This window comes from Denticeps clupeoides, unplaced genomic scaffold (assembly GCF_900700375.1).
Source record: "Denticeps clupeoides unplaced genomic scaffold, fDenClu1.1, whole genome shotgun sequence".
Lineage (NCBI taxonomy): Eukaryota > Metazoa > Chordata > Actinopteri > Clupeiformes > Denticipitidae > Denticeps > Denticeps clupeoides.
The window spans coordinates 354,506-377,168 of NW_021630087.1; the positions used below are offsets into that span (position 1 = coordinate 354,506).

General features: G+C 44.6%; 2 protein-coding genes across 2 annotated transcripts; both read left to right on the forward strand.

Annotated features, from left to right (window-relative positions):
* The first annotated feature begins 8,750 nt into the window (after positions 1-8,750).
* On the forward strand, positions 8,751-11,317 carry LOC114782952 (parvalbumin beta-like). Its single transcript, XM_028968612.1, has 5 exons — positions 8,751-8,829; positions 9,709-9,789; positions 10,434-10,566; positions 10,684-10,793; positions 11,033-11,317. The coding sequence occupies exons 2-5, from the start codon at positions 9,729-9,731 to the stop codon at positions 11,062-11,064; spliced, it is 336 nt and encodes a 111-aa protein (XP_028824445.1). The 5' UTR covers positions 8,751-8,829; positions 9,709-9,728; the 3' UTR covers positions 11,065-11,317.
* A 782-nt stretch (positions 11,318-12,099) lies between these two features.
* On the forward strand, positions 12,100-13,450 carry pvalb4 (parvalbumin 4). Its single transcript, XM_028968613.1, has 5 exons — positions 12,100-12,194; positions 12,619-12,685; positions 12,792-12,924; positions 13,007-13,116; positions 13,197-13,450. The coding sequence occupies exons 2-5, from the start codon at positions 12,625-12,627 to the stop codon at positions 13,220-13,222; spliced, it is 330 nt and encodes a 109-aa protein (XP_028824446.1). The 5' UTR covers positions 12,100-12,194; positions 12,619-12,624; the 3' UTR covers positions 13,223-13,450.
* The last annotated feature ends 9,213 nt before the right edge of the window (positions 13,451-22,663 follow it).

Below are 22,663 nucleotides of genomic sequence, written 5' to 3' on the forward strand. Positions count from 1 at the left end.
CCAGTGCGGCCAAACCATGCTCCAACAAATAAGCTGTTTTCCATTTATTACACCTGGCTTATTGGAATTTACACAATGTGCACTCTGCCTTAAGGGAAAGGTGTTCTTAGTTTCGATGTCATGCTGTACAACATGAGTCTGCGACGGGACATTACCACAAACAGGGAAAAGTCTCTGACAGAGTGACAAGATCAGAGGCTTTATTCATCCGAAAGATGTGCAAAAATAAGATGACAGATCTCAGAATTTCTCAAACAAGGCCCCACAGCCTATGTGGATTCAGTACACTCTTCTCCCACTGTGGAGGCGACTATCCCCACTGTGAGCCGCAACACCACACGGATGTTGTCGTTCGCGTTTAGGGCACAATAAAGGACGTGACAGGACGAAAGGGATGAGTTCAGGATACAGGATCGAAGAAAAGGCAGGAACGGTCTTACTAGGTTTCGACGAGAACGGAGCCGAGTCATGATGACGTAAGTCACTCAATGACTAGCCAATTTATAGGAGTCATGTTACCTTGTTTCTGTGTTACTCCCCCATCCAGGGCCGACCCCCGATGGCCCCGGAGCGGATGCGGTACGCTGCTGGTACTCAGTCACCAGGGAAGTGTCCTGGATAGCCTGAGAGTACGGAGGAATGGCCCCAATGCAGCACATTGGACCGGCAGGTATTGGGGAAGTACAGGCACTCTGGTGTGTTCGCTTAGTCTCCAGGGACCACTGGAGAGGACCCAGGATGCGGTGAGGAGGAAGAATGGGTTCGGGGTCGGACGATTGTGAGTCTGGAGTGTGTCAGCCTTTTGATTTCTTGAACCGGGACGTAGGAGAGCTGGAAGTTAAATTGTTCGAAAAATAGAGCCCACCTCGCCTGGCGGGGATTGAGTTGTTTAGCCGATTTGATGGAGATGAGGTTTTGCTGATCGGTCCAGACCAGAAAGGGGGTGTCACAGCTTTGCCAGCAGCTCACGGTCCCCCACCCCGTAGCTTAGTGAAGTACTTTGCCCCTGAGAGGGCGTCGAGGGCGGTGTTCGTCAGGGGTAATGGTGTTCGATGTTTGATTGTGAGTCCACGATAGTCCACGCACGGTCTCAGACCATCATCCTTCTTGGTAACAAATCATCCGGAGGGCGTGGGTGTCCAGCGGAGTTTTTGCAGCCAGGGTCCAGAATCGTGCGGTGAACTGGCTGACGGTTCAGGAACCCTGGTGCAGATGATAGCGCTGCGACGGCACGTCTTCCACACCGTCCGGATGGCAGAAAGTGTTTCTCAACTCCTCCACGAATTCGGAGTAGGTCATGGACGTGGAACTGGGGGAATTGAGTCGAGCAGCCGCCCACTCCGCCGCCGGACCGGAGAGCAGGGTAAGGAGCAGGTTCGATCTGAGATCGGGAGCTGGGGTAGCGGCGAGGCTGCAACTCGAAAATCAGCAACAGAGTGGTGAGGAGTGCCTCGCCGCTCCCCTCGGTCCCGTTCCAGCGCTCCGGGAGCGCCAAACTGGGTTGGGGAACCACGGGGGGAGAAGCCGCTTCGTGCTCTCGGTGCACGACAGAGACCTCATGTAAACGCTGCCGCAGGACATGTCGCAGGACATGTTTACATCTCCTGCGTTTACATCTCCTGCGACATACATTCAATAAGGATTTCCTGGCGTGCTACTTGATCGCACAAAGCAGCAAAATCGGAGGAATTAACGGGCTCATTCATTCTGTCTGGGATGAGTTCAGGATACAGGATCGAGAAAAAGGGCAGGAACGGTCTTACTAGGTTTCAACGAGAGCGTTTCAAAGTCACTGAATGACTGAGCAGCTGGCAGCTGCTCTCTAGCCAATTTATAGGAGTCACGGGGACCGGACTGGTCCTGATCCATGTGCAGGTATTGTTCAGTGTCTAATGGTGTGAATGTTGTCCCATTGCCCTCAACAAAAGCTACTTCAGGGACAACCCCATCTACAAAAGTATCTGCAAGAGGATACACATTTGGATTGTGCACGAGTACACAGATAGGAAATACAGTCAGCAGCAAAAAGTATCTGCAGGATGAACTACATCCGATACACATTTGGAGTGATGTCAATGGTATATTCGTGGTTGCATAGTTCTGAACAAGTTCTTCAGAGCAATCAGAAAACTTAAAGTGATGTGATACACAGCAGCACAGCACATGGTGCACACAGTGAAATTTGTCTTCTGCATTTATCCCATCACCCTGAGTGAGCAGTGGGCAGCCATGACAGGCGCCCGGGGAGCAGTGTGTGGGGACGGTGCTTTGCTCAGTGGCACCTCAGTAGCACCTTGGCGGATCGGGATTCGAACCGGCAACCTTCTGATTACGGGGCCGCTTCCTTAACCGCTAGGCCATCACCGCCCCACAGAACAGAGGACAGAGCAATCAGAAAAGTTACAGTCATCCAGTCTAGATGTAATGAATGTATGCAGTAATTTTTCTGCATCAGATTTGCAAAGAAAAATGTCCAAACCCTAGCAATATTTCTTAGGTTAAAGTATGCTGTACTGGAAATATTTTAAACGTTTTTGCAGCCAAGCCATTAGCACAATTGCCGTTTGGGAAATAGAAGCTTGTTCTCAAAAAGGGGGACATGCTTGGTAACAGTTATGGAGGCGGTCAGAACACAACAAAGAAGAACATCATACAGAAAATCCATAAGTGCTTCAGATGTGGATCTACTGAATATGCACCTCCCTGCCTCTTCTGGAACTTCTGGTGGGATAATTGTGGGAAATTATGACATTTTGCGAAAGTTGTGAAAGTCAGAGAAGTTGTAATTCTAGACTATTCTCTGTACTTGATGGATGTGAGCTTCGTACAGCCGCTAAAGGCACATGCATTGTGAACATTGGCTACGTGCATGACCTAGAAATAATTGTGGATACAGGAGCTGCTGTTTCACTTCTGTCAAAAGTGATACACAAGAAATGCTCAAAAAACCCTGCTCATCAGTTACTTCAACTTCACATTGTCCTACTGTTCTGGCTTGAGAATGGATTAATACAAAAAGTCTTAATGAAGAAAACTGATGAGTCAAAAATTATGTTAAGCATACGCAAAGACATCTTGGATGCACTTAAGTGTTGATGTGCTGGAATCATTTTGTCAAGTCAAGTTTCTGTCTTTTCTGTATTAATTTCATCAACAAAATCGTTTTTTCTGGAATAGAAATCTTATGCTTAAGACTTCAACTTAACTTTAATAAGGTTATCATGACAAACAGCACATTTATGTTGAATTTAGAAAATAACTGTCAATTACAAGAGCACATTGTTCTTCAGCAGGAGCTGAGTTTAGAGGGGAGAAGAGATTAGGAACATGCATCTGCAATGTCTGGTAGGAACAGTCATACAGGTGCCTCACTGCTCAGGCTCTGAAGCCTCCAGAGATCTAAATACTTAATCTCTGGACTACTCACTGCAACTAATGTGGGAAATGTTCAAAGAAACAGCAGCAGTATCCCAACTGATGTATCCCAACCTCCAACCTGACCTATAACCCCAAATGCATCATACATGCAACAATTGTGGATAACATGTCCTTGGTTGTGCTGCAGCAGGTGCAGAACCTTGTAAAGCAACTACAAGAAATCCTCTCTACTGTGCACATTTCTAAGGCTGGAGAACAATGATGTGTTTAACCCACCATGGAGGAAAACTAGACACTAAACAAGCAGAGCATTTGGGTGAGACCGAGGAGTTACAACGTGATGAGGGTGGCCTTTGGGGACCATAATGACTCATCCTCACCCTGATCCAGGGTCTTCATAGTTGATGCCATATTGTTACAGTGCCATCCTTACAACATCTGAGCACCAACATCTGAGGACAAAATAAATTGTGACAATGGATAGACAGGGAACAGATGAGCAAGGATTTCAATTGATAACACCCACCACATCCCAGACAGTCATGCTGGGCCTCTCCAGGACCTCTGCTCTAAAATGGTATGACTCTAAGGTACTCTGCCTCAAACTCTTAACCTCCTGCTGACTTTTCCATGTACAGAACCCTACATTCCTCAGATGCTTCTCTGGCCTATGATACTACTGACCTGCTCTGTGAACTGAATGGTGCATTCTTGGACTCTGCTCTGCTCCTGTGATGCTGGGTCATACATTCCAAACCCTGCATTTACCTGACAATGTACTGCTCTATCCCTGTGTTGTTATCTGATTCCCCATGCACTGACCTCTGCCTGCCTCTATCTGCTGTCTCAGCCTGAGAGTTTTGCTGCCTGGCTCCATTGCTTCCCTGCTCACTCTCAACTGTTTCTCCATCAGCGATTGTGCATTTTGCCTAATCCTCACTGCAACCTGAAAGATTTTAAGTGTCTTTAATTAAAACTTTTTGATACCAACATGGACCAATACTGAAAACATGTTTGCTATGATACTGGTGAGGCACATTGATTCATATTTTGTACTGAATTGCTGCACGTTGAATATTTGCATATGCAGAACTGGAAAACATACTATAACAGATATAAATATAATGTAAATTTATGATGCCAAAAAATTGTAGGTTACTCAGATTCAAGTCATACATGTTAGACTGTACATAATGAAATGAAACTATGTTTCTTTGGAACCTGGTGCAACAAAAAATCCATAAGTGCTAAAAACAAACCAGGCTACATAAAGTGCAAACATGGAACACAGGCAGTGCATGAATAACATTTAAGGCAAACAAAACAGGTAAAGAACAAGAAGACAGACAGACAAGCAGCACAAAAAAACTGTAAAAAAACAATGAAGCTGCAAAGTAAAAAAAAAATGCAAATACCGCTGTATAGAATAGTGCAATAATAGTAAATATTTTCTAAACATAAAAAGTAGTGTTTGTTTTTCAGTCTAAAGTGGAAAGTACATTTGTGTTCAGTTGTCCACATACAAACAGTTGCACAGAACCAGGAAATTAGGGAAACAGCACAGACAACGTACAAGTCAAGTCAAGTCAATTTTAGTTCTAGAGCACTTAGGCACTTCTAGAGGCATAGAAGGACATACATAAGAGTAACATATAAATAAATAACTAAATAAATAGATAACGACACTGAAGAAAATAACATAAAAATACATAATAGCTTTAAACTTTTAAGCTTTAAAAGTCTGGCAAAGCTAAAGATATGAGTTTTAAGCCTGGATTTAAAAGCAGAGGCTGTAGGGGCAAATTTAATTTATTTTTAGGGGCAGGTAGATGTGAATATCATCAGCATAAAAATTGAATGAAATGTCATATTTTCTTAAAATGGTTCTTAGTAGGAGCATGAACAATAAAAAGAGCAAAGGGCCAAATACAGAGCCCTGGGGATCCCATAGTGAACAGGTGCCCAGGAGGATGTACTGACAGAAAAACCTCTGTCAGAGAGGTAGGATCTAAACCACTCTAGTGCAGTCCCTTTAATACCCACACAATGCTCCAGTTGGGAAATTATACAACTCTAAACTGGAAAAAAATAGGGTGGTAGTAGCCTAGTGGCTAACACACTCACCTAATAACCAGAAGACCCAGGTTCAAATCCCACTTACTACCATTGTGTCCCTGAGCAAGACACTTAACCCTGAGTTGCTCCAGGGGAGGACTGTCCCTGTAAATTCTGATTGTAAGTCGCTCTGGACAAGGGCGTCTGATAAATGTTGTAAATGTAAATGTTGTCAGGATCCGGTCCGGAAGGGGTTACTCCGGATCTGGGGTTCGGACCGGAGTTTCCTTTTTGTCTTGTGAGACTATGTTTCCTGATTGTTTTCACCTGTGACTGCCTGTATAAAGCTGTCCTGTTTGTTTCTGTTCGTCATTGGGTTATTGTATGGTGATGTTTCCCCTGTTGTGTGCTTCATGTAATAAACCCCTGTCTCGTGACGTCGTGTCAAATGCATCCTTCTTCCTTGCCATGTCCAGCCACCTTGACAAAAATGGTATTCTTAATTGTAACTGTTTTATGTTTGTATGTAATGAAGTTGAGTGCCCTTCACAAGGGCAATGTAGCCCTCCAAATCATATAATTAAAATACTGTTAATAAAATAATTACAACTACGATGTAATGTATTCATTACAGCTGTCACAAGCAGGGACAGAGGACCCAGGTGCAAGTGTTGCACAAACAAAACAGATTAGCAGCAACAAAACAAAAAGGCGAGTGACTGCCCAAAACAGGTTTAACAGGTTTAGCAGATTTCATAGGTTTTAGCAGTATAACTGCTTGACACAAGAAACTGCCCTGACATGATAAAAGAACTATTCCTTTTTTCTGTCAACGTCAGTGACACAGTGGTGATGCAGGGTAATGCACGGGCTGATTGGGGCAGACATGTGCAGATGATGAAGTGAGCTGAGATAGGATGAAGGTGAAGTCAGACAGAGCAGGTGAGCTGAGGGCATGACAAAAAGTGAGGATGGACAGGACTGATGAACTGGGGATGTGACAGTACCCCCTCCAAAGGCAGACTGTGGGTGCAAGACCAAATCCCAGAAGGGGAAACAGCACAAAGAAAGACTACCCAAGGCTGCAGCAAGGCAGGAGGCGGCAGAGCACCCCTGCAGACCCGGCCCTGGTGTCATTGGGGTCGTCCTCCGTAGGCTGGGAGTGACTAGGCGGGCCCAGGAACTCAGACACCCTCTTTCCATGCTTCCAGTCAGGAGGCTGGTTCCCCAGCGCCTTTGACGATCTCTCCTTGGGTCTCAGCTTAACAGCCCGTCCCCATGTCTCCTCCAGAATCAAGAATGTCAAGCCCATTTTGTTTTCCTCAATGGTCTGCCCCTTCTCCCCACCTCTATTTGGCCTGTGACCGCAGAAAACAACATAGCATCCCCCCACCTCCCCATGCTGGAAAAGAAAGACTCATTGGGTAAGCTGGCCAGATGCTTGGTCTGTGCCTTGGTCTATGACCAGGCACCAGAGGATTACGTCCCACAGATTTGGATTGCCAGGAAAGGCAGATGCGCAGAGACTGGTAGAGGTGCAAAGGCAGAGACACAGGCAGAGGCAGAAAGATAGGCAGAGACAGTGGGACAAAGTGGCTCACTGTCAGAGACACTTTTGGGAGAGGTGGGGACTTAGTCACAGGTGGACTCACATACTGGGTCACAGGTTAAGTGACAGACTTGGCTGCAGAAGATGCATAGGTGGCAGAGAAGACTGGCTGTGGAGGATTCGTCATGGTCACTTTTACGGCATTCTCCAGTACCTTAGGGAGAAGTTCAGCCCAGTCATGCCAGATTTGTTTGCTGTCAGACTGCATTCCCCATCCTGCTGGAATAGCGGAGAATACAGATGCCTCCTACTTGCAGCCCAGAGGAGTTCCTCACCTCACTGAAGCCTTCAAATACGTTGGGGCAGTGGTGGCCTAGCGCTTAAGGAAGCGGCCTTGTAATCAGAAGTTTGCCACTGCTCCCCAGGCTCCTGTCATGGTGCCCACTGCTCACTCAGGGTGATGGGTTAAATGCAGAGGACAATCACATCACTTTGAACTCCAAAGAGTAGGCATGTGAACCGCTCCTACTTTTCAGTGCTGAAAAACAGGTTGCATTTGAATTGTAAGCGGTGACCGCTGGTGGAGATGTCGGAGGGGAGGTGAAGTGCAGCCTACCTCCCACTCCAGTGTCACAATTTGATCCGCCAACTGCAATAACACCATATTGGGTCTACTCACACAGGTAATTAGTTAAATACAGACATATTTTGTTGTGTGCATCATAAGGACAGTCACTTCACTTTCACAAAGTGGTGGTGCAGGGTAATGCAGGGGCTGAATGGGGCTGTGACAGCAGCCTTATGTACTTTATTTTGCCACATTTTAAAGGTTGATCATGCATCTGTGTCAAATCATGGTGCCTCCAAGACCACCACATGGCGCCCCATATGTGTCTGTCACCCTGTCTTGGTGCCAATTACTAACTCCCTATGTGTCCATCACCTACATGTACATAACCTGCTTTGTATCCTGTCCGTGTCAGTCGTCTGTGTTGATTTTGAAATTTGGGCCTTTTTATGCTCATGTTTAATTAAATCATGTTAAACTTGGGCCCACCTAGCAGCCTTGATGGAATCATCACTCATTTTTTTAATAAAACAATTCATATCATTCTTGGCTGAAAAAGCTAGGCCAGGCTTAGAATATTGAGATTGTAATATGATTTTCTGTGTTGCAATCTGTGATTTGATCTCCTGCAACCTGCTAACAAAATGCAGATTTGTTAGCAGATTGCAGGAAGTGTATGTAGCCAATATAATTTACTGAGCACATATGAAATACTGTAGGTCAGACATGGCCGTCACTTGTGCAACACTGAATTATGCATTCTAGCAGATATGTACTCAATTATTATTAAGATGATAACTAAGTAGCAAATATAATTGTCTCATACATTTGACTGTGTTTTTTTTGACAACATTAATACAAAATAACATAAGAAAAACATAATAAAGCAAAGGAATTTTCTATAAATACATTTTATGACTTATTTTGTGCCTCCAGTTCTGCAGGAAGTGAAATGCTGTGCCACAGTTAATATTAGAATATTTAACATATTGACCACTGTATGAACTGGTCTCCATTATACGTATATGCACATATCTATAGGGGCTGACATATGACAGATGGTTCTCAGCATCTCTCATTTGTAAAGACAAAAATAGCCAGACTTGACGACTGGACACATTTTTTAAACTATTCCTAACCAGTGTAGGTCTGGTATCTATTACTGAGCCTTAAATGCATGTAAATGGTGTTGGAGTAAGGTATATAAGCACAGGCAGAACGATCAGATCACAGCTCAACTTTCCTGCCGGGTTTACACTTGCCTTCCAGAAGTGCTAAGGTGAGTGGCTTGTGCACCCAGACCCTCAGGATACGACTGACTGGTTGAAGGACAGATGAAGAATTTAGTGCACTTTAAATGATTATTTTCATCAACGCTATAATGAAGTACCAGGGTACCTCACATGGAGCAATGCCAGGAACAAGCTACATCAGAACGACTTCCGCTGGGCCTTTTGCTAACACTGGACTAAGGCTTCAGTTAAAAGCTGGATTTTAGATTTATGTGCTCTACAGCAGAGGATTTATTTGTTGCTGAAGGCTTGTGGCTTTGGCTTGGGGTGGGCTTCTTTGAACCTAGCAGCCCATTGCTGAAGCATACAATAGCTGTGGCCAGACAGTACCACAGAATCAGAATCACATTTACTTGAGAAATGTAGTTCTGGGAACTGATGTTTTTATACAATTTAAAGAATGTACAAGAAAATAAGACAAGTTACACTTAAGTTTAGTCTAGTGCAGTGGATGAAATGACAGTCTGAGAGGAATGTTACGCTATTGCAGTTGATGAGTTGATCAGCTGTTTATGAGCTTGATGGCTGAGTTGGCTGGTCCTGGTCTGCAGACTACTGTGTCATTTGCTGAAGGGGAGGAGCTGATGGGTGTGATTTTTCCTGCCTGGGTACAGGCCCTGCAAGTGTGCAGCGCACAAGTGATGGTTTATATGCTGTCTCGACTGTCTACTGCAGCCTGCTTTTATCTAGTTCTATGGATTGGCAGCTCCTATGGCAGATCAAGTTTTTGAAGTTGTCTCATGAAGCATAGTTTCCCTTATTTTACATTTGCAGCATTTTGTATGCATGTATTGCTTATCAAAAGAAATATGCATTCAGGCTTGTTCAGCGGTAGCCTTTAAATTTAAATGTTTGTTGTGTTGCAGCCTAACCAAAAAATATAAAAATGGCCCTTGCTGGTGTTCTCAGTGATGCTGATATTTCTGCAGCCATCTCTGCCTGCTCAGGTACGTTCATTCTATGTATTTGCTAAATTTCTATGTATTTATATATACATTTATCACATAACGTAAAGCTACATTGTAATAATAATAATACAGAGGATTTCAGGAAATGAATTTCAGTGATTCGAATATCACTTTATTGACTTAGACCCTGCTAATGGATGGTCTTGTGATAATATTTTCAAGTTGTGGAGTCCTCAAAGAGTTCTGAATAATATCCAGTGATATCTGTTACCAAGATATTGGCGGCATGTAGTGACATGGGAATCAGACTTGTTTGCCCCACAGATGCTTGACCAGATATTTTTTGCTTCCCATGAGCATCAATGAGCCATTGACGCCAGTGAACTGGTTCTTGAATAAGTTTTGCTATGCTCTCACCATTGTATACCAGGAACATTCATAGAGAGCTGGAGATGTTCTGATCCAGTTATCTATTGACAGATCACAGTCAGATCCTTTACACTATCAATTTTTCCAGTTTCAGGAACTGAGTGTTCAGGATCTGAGGAACAAATGTCATTGTAACAAGAAAATCAATATTTATTGTAGTGACTTTTCAGTTGAGGGTAGTCACAATCAACTCAGAGGCAGTTTGGAACCTTTTATAAATATTATATCATTATTGTCTATTAAACTTGTTCTAGCTGCTGAAAGCTTTGACTACAAGGTCTTCTTCGCCAAGGTTGGCCTGAGCAAGAAATCGGCTGATGAGGTGAAAAAGGCATTTGGCATCATTGACCAGGACAACAGTGGCTTTATTGAGGAGGAGGAGCTCAAGTAAGGACTTAATTAATCAAGGAAGGACACTAATAATTATAATTATATCTGCATTAAAATATCTATTGCATTGTATAACATTTTTGCTCCTATTCATTCCTTCCCAACTCCAAAAAGGCTGTTCCTGCAGAATTTCTCTGCTACTGCCAGGGCATTGACAGACAAGGAGACAAAGACCTTCCTCTCAGCTGGAGACAGTGATGGTGATGGCAAGATTGGTGTTGAAGGTAAATATTAAATCAGTATCTTACTACCAGGTCACTGAAGGCTCTGGCTTTTTACTTAGTGATCATACTCCTCTAAGACTATTCTGATCAATTACTGAAAATGTTTTTAATGATAAAACACCAGTAATCCATTATATGTGCTAATACATTTCACATGTACAATAACATATCTGAATGGTGGTTAGTATAGAGATTGATGGTGTAGATAATTAGAGCTCTCATTTCCTATACCTTCACAGAGTTCACTGCTCTTGTAAAGGCTGCCCAGTGACCAAGTTCCTAAGGGATCTCTTTAAACGGAACCAGAACTCCAAGCAAGCACAACCTTTACAGCTGCCATGTCACCCTTCAGACACAATTTCTGAGTTAATATGGACTGTTTCTCAGCACATAATCTGTCAGTGTTCTGATTATTATTGGGTTGCTGTATTTTATATTGTCCACAAGGGCTTGTGCAATCTCTTTGTGCACAATGGAGGAAGAGTGAAAAACCAGTAATAAATTATAGTTTTGGTGTAAACATATTTGTCATGCTCAGGTTTTTTGTGAATGTTTTTTATTAGTGTGTCTCCTGATTACAGAAAACAGAAACCCTCACACACTTGATGAATAAGAGTCGAAATAATTGACATTTATACATTTTTAAGATGCAAAGAGGAGAAATAAAAAGAGAAGCAATGAATCTGCCACCTCCAAAAACCTAATACAATATTGCACTGCCACCTGTTGTCCACAGGAGAAGAGCCATGCTCCAAACAATTTAGCACTAAAGTACTTAACTTCATTTAAAGTTTACATTACAAATAGAAATATCATTGTTTTGGTTGAAATGAAATATTACAACAAAATTCTACATTGTGACATTTGCAGTGTAACAAATAGTGAAATCTAGTCCAGTGAAAGAATCTATCTATAAATCTCTCTGTTTGTTGGTCGAACTGCCTGTCTGTCTGTCTATCTGCCTGTCTCTCTATTTACAAAAAAAAAATTCAGAGACAGATCTGCAAAATGTTGTTGAGAACATTTTTGACATAATAATAATAACAATATTACTATAGAGACATATTGATGGGATTTCAGTGGAGCTGCTGCGAACCTCATCTGGAAGTGTAGAGCCTGAGCAACTGCCATCAGCCATATGAGTAGAGGGTATTATTAGCATTGCACGATATTAAGGACTTTTTTGAAGCGCACCTTTTAAGCTTCTTCATTTATGAAGTTAAAAATAGTACTGTCCATCCACTGGACAGGAAGACCCCCTCCTTCCCGGTGTCTGTTACATTAGGCCTCATATTTAGAATGAGTGGTGGTATATAAGCCAGAGAGTTGTGGGATCTTGGTTACTGCAGTTGCTCAAGTCTTCTGATTGTACTGAAACCACCAAAAAAACAGACAAGAGAGGTGAGTGCCCTGCTCAAGGACAATAACAAACATAAAATTATTTTCTGGGGGTCCATTTCATTCAAAAGCAAGTATTGAGCTGGGAATATGTCATCTGAACTTCCTATTATCCATTTCTGCCATATAATGGCTTTGTAATATCCAATGAAAAAGGGATGGAATTTTTTGGTCCAATTATCCTTTGGACACCTTCTTGAATGCCAAGAAGGAGTGCTGGGAACCCTGCATTGCTGACAAGAATCTTAATCATAGGTGGTGTAAATGCAATATTGCACGTTATCATAGCAAGAAGACCTAATGGAGAGTTAAAACAGATAATTAGTGCATATCTAGCCCAGCATTTCTTGTCCAGGGGATCCAGGGTAAACATTAAATGCATCTAGGAATCAAGATTTCAGGTCCACCTCTGTTCCACTTCACACAGCTAAAGATGGCATTTGCTGGCGTTTTGAAAGATGCCGACATAACTGCAGCCCTGGAAGCGTGCAAAGGTAAGACATCTTGAAAAGCAATAATATGTCATGAATTTTCATTTGCATACAAAAAAGTTCATTTGCATACACTATGTTCATGAGAAATATTATTGTCTTGGGGCAGCTGCTGATTCATTCAAGCACAAAGACTTCTTTGCCAAGGTTGGACTGGCCAGCAAGTCCTCTGATGAGGTTAAGAAGGCCTTTGCCATTATCGACCAGGACAAGAGTGGCTTCATTGAGGAGGATGAGCTCAAGTAAGGAGTACATTTTAAGACAGAAAGAATGAATGAAAAGTACACAATTTAGAAAGATACATTTGTTCTTTTGTCCCAACAGACTGTTCTTGCAGAACTTCAGTGCAAGCGCAAGGGTACTGACCGAAGCTGAGACCAAGACCTTCCTGAAGGCTGGGGACTCCGATGGTGATGGCAAGATTGGAGTTGATGGTAGGCGGATACTGAAACTAGTTACGTTTACAGATGTATTTCATTGTCTTCATGTATTTAATCTATTTTGATGTTTGCAGAGTTTGCTGCCATGGTTAAGGCATAAACTGAGACTGACCAACACCTCCAACAGGAACAACACTGCCTAAAACCTCTCATGTTCATCTAATTATAAATAATTTTTATACATTTGCTTATGAAGGGTTTCCTCCCATGCTTGTGAATGTAACCTGGTTGTGTTTCATGTCTTAAATTAATTTTGCTTACTGTAAAATCTATAATGCACTTTTCCGGAACGAACAATGAGAAAAGAATAAATATTCTTTTGCAATAACACTGTGTTTTTTTTTTACTCAATGTTATGGGAAAATAATTGCATATACAGAAAAAGACAAAAGAAAAAAGCCTGTGTCACCTCAGATAAAATTGGACATATTTTATGACATGAGGCTCCACAAGCATATTTTTCATAGGCACAAAACCAACAGTGCCTTGAGGTAACTCAGTTAAACCCTTTGATTTAAACCCTTTGACTGTGAAATTTAAGATCCTTTAAGGTCAACTTTTACAACCCTTAATCATACACAGGCATGCATAAGTTCAACAGTGGTAAGCATACTTGTGAACTATAAAAAACATACATTTAATATATTCGAGGGAGGTTTGAAATGACAACAGCATACGTCTAATTTAGTTGAAATATAATGGTATGTGACTGCATACTCTTGAAAAGGTAAAAAAAAAAAAGAAATATATTATTTAACAAATATATGTCCATATTAAATATTGCACTGTTGCATCGTTATTCATTTAATAGTTCCAGCATTTGGTGCCACTGCCATTGTCACAAAGACCAGTGTCTTTTTGTTGTGATGTGACTGACCCTGCTCCAAGTTCACTGGTTTTATTTCCTTGGACCACCTATGGTACAGGTCATTTGAAGTTGAATTTGACTTTTTTTTTTATTTGATGAATATTTTCAATGCATTCTTATACAACAGATATAATAATTGTGATTATCATTGAAAGCCAATAATTATAGATGATAACAGTTTTTGGGATAACAGGGATCTCGCCACTGAAATAGATGGCTTAAAAAGCAGGCAGAGTTTGGGAAGGCAAAAACACACCTAATTTACTTTATAACACATAAAATAGCTGCACAGGTCTGATGAACCAAAGGCCACGCTTCATACTAATGTTTTGTAGAGATTTATTTTTTCATGTTTATAAACACTGTGAAAATGAAATACAAGAAACATAAATAAATTATAGTCTGTTTCTCATTGTCCATACTAAACTATTAACATTTTATCACACGGAAGTGTGCAACAATTTTGCAAAGGCTCTGCAATCACACTTTGCTCGTATAAGCATGTAAACAACATCTGAATCAGAATCAGAATCGTATTTATTGGCCAAGTAAGTGCAAGCACATACAAGGAATTTGATTCTGGTAGATGGTGTACAGAGTAGAAAACAACAACAACAACAACAACAACAACAACAATCAACAATGTCAACAACAATGTGCAAGGGTGTGGTGTTATTGTCCAAGTTGTGGATTGTTTGTGATTTATAAATAAATAACTATCTACTTTTATGAATAAATAGGCAAAAAACAAACTAAATCTTATATACAAGTGAACATAAAGTGCAGTGTGCAATGATGGAGGAGATTTACAGTATCAGCTGTTTATGAGGGACGTGGTGAGGGGGAAGAAGCTGGACCTGGTCTGCAGGCTTCTATAACGTCTGCAAGAGGGCAGCAGGTCAAAAAGTGTGTGTCTAGGGTGTGAGGGGTCTGAGATGATTTTCCTGCCCTGATCTTGAGAGATACAGGTCCTGGATGGAGGGCAGGGGGGCACCGGTGATCCTTTCTGCTGACCGTACAGTCCGCTGCAGTCTGATCCTGTCTCTTTTAGTGGCTGCTCCATACAGGCGGTGATGGAGGAGCACAGGACAGACTCAATGACCGCAGTGTAGAACTGGATCAGCAGCTCTTGTGGAAGACTGTACTTCCCCAGTTGCCTCAGGAAGTACATCCTCTGCTGGGCCTTTTTGAGGATGGAGGAGATGTTGGCCTCCCACTTCAGGTCCTGGGAAATGGTGGTGCCCAGGAACTTGAAGGTCTCCACAATAGACACCGGGTTGTCTGATATGGTGAGGGGGAGCAATGTTGACATCAGACGGAAAAAAACATTGATACCGTGTGGACCAAATGCACATCTATGCTGGGTCTGATTTTCCTCTCCTCTGTCCATGAAGACCCACAATGCAGCACACGCTCTCAACCAAACGCTCATCCTGTGACCAACTACACAGCTATCAGGATTGGCCACAGGTGCTGTTTCCAGCTGTAGCCAATCCAGACAGCTGTTAAAAGTCTGTGACTCTGCCCCTCTGCAGCGGCAGCATTTTGGTAAATTCTTTTGTGGACCGTGTGCAACTGGCTAAACCGATCGTCTGCCATTTGTGTAGAGCCGCCTCCCAGCATGTAGACTATTGACACTGTGTCTTTACCTCGCTCTACTAAAACAAGAGATCTTACAAGAAACATTAAGATTAATAATAATGCTGACACTGTGCCTGTTCCCTGCGCCGGATGGGGTGTCTGTTTTAGTAATTTATTAGCCGTTACTATCATCCTCACTGAACGTACTACCAGCACTTCCGATATAAGAATAGCATTATTAAATGTTACACCTAAACCACTTATTACAGATCAGGGGTTTGATGTACTGTGCCTGAGGATTTATTTAAACAGAAACAAAACCAGGCTCGATGGCCAAAAAAAGGGGAAACAAGAGGAGAACTTAAACTAGCCCGCAGGCATGTGCCGATTGCCAGAACTAAAAACAACACTGCCAAACTGTTGCACAAAGGTCCACAAAGAATGTTGCAGCACCGACCAGCTGCTCCACAGTGCGTAGACCCAGCAGAACCATCAGAGGAGGAGGCGGGGCGAGCGGCAGCAACCACAGGACTCCTGCCCTGCCGTGTCCTCCCACCGGTGGACCTGGACCCTCTGGCTCCCCAATGGTGGCCTCGGTCCCTCCAACCTGCACAGACAAATCAGGGCCGACCCTTCCGGGTACCCTCTTTGCCGCTTCTTGCATCGTTCTCTGCCCCGCACAAGGAGGCAGTACCGGACCCTCCAGCAACTGTTTACTGCGTCTCTGGGTGGTGCATCTGGGCACCCTCTGGGCAGCCCCTCTCTGTGCACATCCCTGCTGGCATTTCGACCAGCTTCTCTCCCTGTGCTGCACAAGTAGGCGGTCCCAGACCCTCCGGCGACAGTTTACAGCACCCCTGGGTGGTGCCTTCTGGGCACATGCAGTCCCTCTCACTGCACGTCCCTGCTGGCAGTGCAACCAGCTTCACTCCCTGCACCACGCAGGGAGGTGGTCCCAGACCCCCCAGCGAAAGTACACCACACCCCTGGCTGGTGCCTTCTGAGCACATTCAACCTCTCCCGCTGCACGTCCCTGCCGGCAGAGTGACCAGCTTCTCTCCCTGCACCGCGCCTGGGGTTCACCGCACCCCAGGTTGGTGCCTTCTGGGCATGTGCAACCCCTCCCGCTGCACATCCCTGGTGCCAGTGTGAGGGCTTCGCCAGACCATCCGGCCAGCCCCTTCTGCGTCCGTTGGGACAAGCAGGCCTTCTTCCTGCCTGTCCCAGCTGGATCCTAATGCCTCTCAGGGGGCTCCGCCCCTCTGCCTCGCCCCTCTGCCCCTCTGCCTCGCCAACCCAAACTGTACACCCCCCCCCCCCCCCAAAATAAAAACAAAAACATTTGGGGAGCACCCCCCCTGGCTGGGCTTAGGGGTACTTAGGGGCTCGTCCACCTCTTTCTGGACCAGTGCAGTCGGGTCAGGAACTTCCTCCTTGGGGTTCTGCTCCACTGCTGGGTCGCCATCTGGTGAAGAGGGGAAGTGGGGGCAACATACGGACACCAGACAAACGCACACACACACAGACAGAGACAGACAAAAGAGGCAACTGCACTCACCACAACTGCATATTGAGGCAGGACATACTGTGAACAAGGCACAAATCCAGACTCTATGGCCAAAAACAGGGGAAACAAAAGGAGAACTTAAACTAGCTTGCAGCGTGTGCCGATTGCCAGAACTCAAAACAACACTACCAAACAGTTGTAAGGTCCACAAAGAATGTTGCAGCACTGACCGGCTGCTCCACAGTGCCTTTTAAACCGGCAGACAATTACATCAAGTACCTCCACCCGACGTCCTGTGGGTGGAGGTGATGAGGGCCGACCGCGCTGTTCTCCAGGCTTTTCGGCAGCCACGGATCAGCTGACGGGCCAAAGGGACCTCACCTGTGGGCACCTGGTGGGCGAAGATGGCAGGTTGAAAGCTGTAACAGACCTCAAACGGGCTGTGTCTGATGGCGGAGGAAACCTACAGGTTATGGGCCAGCTCTGCCCAAAGGAGGTAACCGAGCCAGGTGCATTGATGGTCAGACGCAAAGCACCACAGGTATCGTCCCAGCCGTTGGTTGGTTCTCTCCACCTATCTGTTGGTCTGAGAGTGGTAGCCAGAGGAGAGACTGCAGGTGGAACCAATGAGGTGGCAGAAGATCTTCCACACAGCTGAGAAGCGATCCACTATGGTCAGGATGGTGGTCATTCCGTTTGCTTCTGGGAGACCGGTGATGAAGTCCAAGGAGAGGTGGGTCCAGGGACGACAAGTAATGGGAAGAGGACGCAGGGGACCAACAGCAGGAGTGTTTGGAGTCTTGGCCCGGGCCCAGACATCACAGGCGTCCACATAGGCCTGTACATCCCGCCGTAACGATGGCCACCAGAATGCACGATGAATGAAGGAGAGGGTCCATTGGCTTCCTGGATGGCCCGAGAGCACAGAGGAGTGACCCCAGTGCAGCACATCATACCAGCAGGTGTTAGGGATGTACAGGCACCCTGGTGGGACATTGGTAGGGCCAGGGTCTGACGTCTGTGCGGCCCGGATCTTAGTCTCCAGGGACCACGGGAGAGGGCCTAAGATACGGTGAGGTGGAAGAATGGATTCGGGGTCAGAAGAGTCTGGAGTGTGCTGTCGGGACAGGGCGTCAGCCTTTTGGTTCCTGGAACCATGACGGTAAGACAGATGGAAATTGAATTGTTCAAAGAAAATGGCCAACCTCGCCTGATGGGGATTGAGTTGATTGGATGCTTTGATGGTGATGAGGTCGTGCTGCGACTGTACAGTAGCCACGGATGAAGCGACAATAGAAATTTGCAAACCCAAGAAACCATTGCAGTTCTTTAGGGTCATGGGTAGGGGCCACTTCAAATGTATAGTCAAACCTGACGCTGACATCTTCACAGATATCTTCAACATATCGCTGAGTTCATCTTTGGTACCTACCTGCCTCAAAACCACCAAGATCATCCCAGTGCCAAACAAATTGACTGTGTCCTCAATGACTACTGGCCCATAGCACTCACACCCATCATTATGAATTGCTTTGAGATGCTGGTTCTGAGGCACATGAAGACCCAACCTCCATTGAATCTGGACCCACTGCGGTTCGCCTAACTGGCCAAACCATTCCATAGACGATGCAATCTCATCTGCCCTTCACACAACACTCTCCAACACTTATGCCAGAATGCTGTTTATCGATTTTAGCTCAGCATCCAATACTGTCATTCCCCATAAGGATGCGTGCTCAGCCCACTGCTGACACACGACTGTGCTGTACAGTACATTTTAAACCACATCAAGTTCTGTGGTGGGAATTTTTCCTTCTGGGGAGCTGCAATAAAGAATGTCAACTGAGTTGTAACAAGTTCAATTAACCATGCATGGGGGGACTCGCAAGAAGAACTCCCGAGTCTTGATTACAGTTCAGAAGCATTTATACCATTCTGGAACTTTGGATAGTGCCGCCCATCAAGGTCACAGAACCTTTGCTTTATCAGGTTATGTCCAGCTTTTACGTCAACAAGGTCAGACATAAGATACACAGTTGTCTTCTGACTGTTCCATGACCAAAGGTGAAACACGTGGAGTGTCCGGGCCTACACATTTTTCCCTTTACAGTTTGCAGATCACACAACAGTAGTGGGGCTCATCACCAACAACAATGAGTCTGCCAACAGAGAGGAGACAAAACATCTAGGGGATTGGTGACAGAGCAACAACCTCACTTTCAATGTCTCGAAGAGCAAAGAGATGGTTGTCAACTTCAGTAAGAAACTGACTGTCCCCACCCCACGGACACATCGATGGATCTGCTTTTGAGATTGTCAGCAGTGTGAAGTTCCTGGGTGTGCACATGACAGACGACATCTCCTGGAGCCTCAACACCACCTCTACCATCATGAAACCCCAGCAACATCTGCACTTCCTAAGGAAGCTGAAGAGTGCCAACCTCCCATCCTCACATCATTCTACTGAGGGACCATTGAAAGTGTCTGCTGCTACATCACTGTCTGGTACTGGAACTGCACTGCCACTGAGCAGTAGGCCCTGCAGCGCATAGTGAAGACAGCAGACCGCCTCATCGGGGTTCCACTTCCACCATCTCCCAGCTCTACGAGAAACACCTCATCCATTGAGCTCAGAACATAATGAAGGACTCACACCACCCCTCAAATACCCTGTTCTCCCTCCTACCATCTGGCAGACAGTTCCGCAGCGTCAGAACTGTAACTGCCAAAGCAGTCAGAGCTCTCAATGCACTGCCATCAACAAAAAATGGATAAACTCAACAACAATACACTTACAGCCATATAAGATGAGATAAGATCAACTTTTATTAGTCCCACAAGTGGGAAATTGCATTTGTTACAGCAGAAAGTGGATAGAAACATTTGTGTTATGAGTCCAGTCCAGTTTATTGTTCAGGTGAACCCCAAGGTACTTGTAGCTCTCCACAGCCTCAATGCCCATACTCTGGATGTTCAGTGGTTGCAGTGGAGGATGTTTGTGCCTGCAGAAGTCTACCACCAGCTCCTTGGTTTTTCCAGTGTTAATCTGGAGGTAGTTCTGCTGGCACCAGTCCACACCAGTCGCGTGTCAGTTCTGTGTACTCCCTGTCGTCCCCATCAGTGATGAAGCCGACTATTGCAGAGTCATCAGAGAATTTCTGCAGGAAGCAGTTGGTGGAGTTGTAGGAGAAGTCTGCAGTGTAGATTGTGAAGAGCAACAGCACCAGAACCGTTCCCTGCGGGGCCCCCGTACTACAGACAACCGTGAGTCTGGTTAGTGGTCGGTTAGTGAGGTAGTCCAGGATCCATGTGGCGAGATGATGGTCCACTCCTGTGTACTCCAGCTTGTCCCTCAGGATTGGTGAATGGTGTTGAAAGCACTGGAAAATCAAAGAACATGATTCTCACAGTGCTCTTAGCGGTCTCCTGGTGAGAGAGGGAATGATGTAGGAGGTGGATGATGACATCATTCACTCCAATGCCAGGCTGGTAAGCAAACTGAAGCACCTGATCTTTGAACATCTCAACTCATTTTGCACATATCTGCTATTTTTGCACATTCCTGCACATCTTGCACATATTTGTCTTGTGTGTCCTATTATCCAACATATCCACTCACAAGCACTCCTACATGATGTCCAGTTATGTCCTGTTCAACCTGTTCATTGTACAGAAAAAAAAAACCTGAAAGAGAAACCTGTACAGCTTTAGGTTTAGTTAGTATAGTTTGTTTACTGTGTACAGTACAGGCTAAAAGTTTGGACACCTCTCATTCGATGTTTATTTTCAAGACTATTTACATTTGTAGATTCTCACTGAAGGCATCAAAACTATGAATGAACACATGTGGAGTTCTGTACTTAAAAAAAGTAAAATAACTGAAAATGTTTTACATTCTAGTTTCGTCAAAATAGCCACCCTTTGCTCATTGTCCACTAAACTATTAATATTTTATGACACGGATGTGTGCAGCAATTTTGCAAAGTCTCTGCAACCAGATTTTTCTTATAACCATGTAAACAACATTACATCAGACGAATTAAACATTAATACCATTTGTGCCCTTTGGACCACATGCAGAACCATGCTGGGGCTGGTTTTCCTCTCCTCTGTTCATGATCTGTGATGACCCACAATGCAGCACACGCTCTCAACCAAACGCTAATGTCACGATGGCTGGACATGGCTAGGAAGGAGGATGCATACGCACAACATCACAAAACAGTGGTTCAATACATTGCACACCGGACAGGGGAAGCATCACCAGACAATGACAAAAAACATTAAACCCAATTAAACAAACAAAATGTATTAACTTATTAATACTTAATTCTTTCCAGCACTAGATAGAAGCAAATAAAAAAATATGTATACATCTGCTAACACTACAAACATTACTGATTACTCACTTTCAATTACCAACTATTTGTCACGTGATTCCATCCACATGACCGGGAGCAACACGGAGATGAGGCCACTGCCAGCTGCTCAGTCATTGATTGGCTTTTGTCAACATGAATTGGCTCTCCTTCATCTTAGTAAAAGTAAGATCTGTCCTGTTTTGTCTCAGCTCCTATCAACTTTGCCCTGTCATCCTGGGGTGTTGCAGCATATGTCCACTCATGTTCTCAGATAAAACTGAAACTTACCAGCCTCCTTGCGTATTATTGCACAGGGCTTCCATCACATACTCACTTTCTGGTCCTGCGCTGGTGCCGAGACACAGGCTTGCAGAATATTGGTTTAAGGTGAGGACTTACCCAGGGCGGGGGCCATCATGTGTATACACAAACAGTGTGAAAATCCCCTGGGAATGGTCGGAGACCCTAACTGTTCCCCAGGGTTGCACCAGCTAGTACTGTGTGCGGGGTCCAGTAGGTTTGTCTTGGTTTCGGAATTTGCTGGCTGCAGTGTATGATGCCGCTTCGCTAGACATGTTGGTGCAATGTTTGGGGTTAGATTATGGAAATTTCAGTGTAGGCACTGGCTGTGCAGCATTTAGTGTAAGCGGCACCTTGAAATGCATGGGGAACTATGCAAGATTGTTGTTTGTATGGTTAAGCATTCATGTGTGAAAGTGATTGTTATTGTGAAACACAGCACAGCAAACAGTGCGCACAATGAAATGTGTGCTCTGCCCCACCTAAGTGAGCTATGGGTAGCCATGAAAGGCACCCGGGGAGCAATGTGTGGGGACAGTGCTTTTCTCAGTGGCACCTTGGTGGTTTAGAGATTTCTGATTCTAATTCTGACCCTTTTGATTACGGGTCCACTTCCTTACCCACTAGGTCTCCACTGCCCATTCAACACAATACTTCCCAGTAGACTGTTTAGTAAGTTGAAGGATTTAGGACTGTGTGTGTGGGTGTTGGAAGTCTTCACTGGCAGGCCACAGCTGGTGAGAGTTGGAAACTTTATCTCCAGAAGCACCACCCTCAATACAGGAGATCCGCAAGGGTCGCTTTGTCTTTGTATACCTGGACGTTATCTTTATCGTCTCATTGGACCTACCCATCCATGTGTCACACGTCCAAACAGTTTTACAGTTTGACTTGATCCAGCATCTTCAGCACATGGGCAGTGAT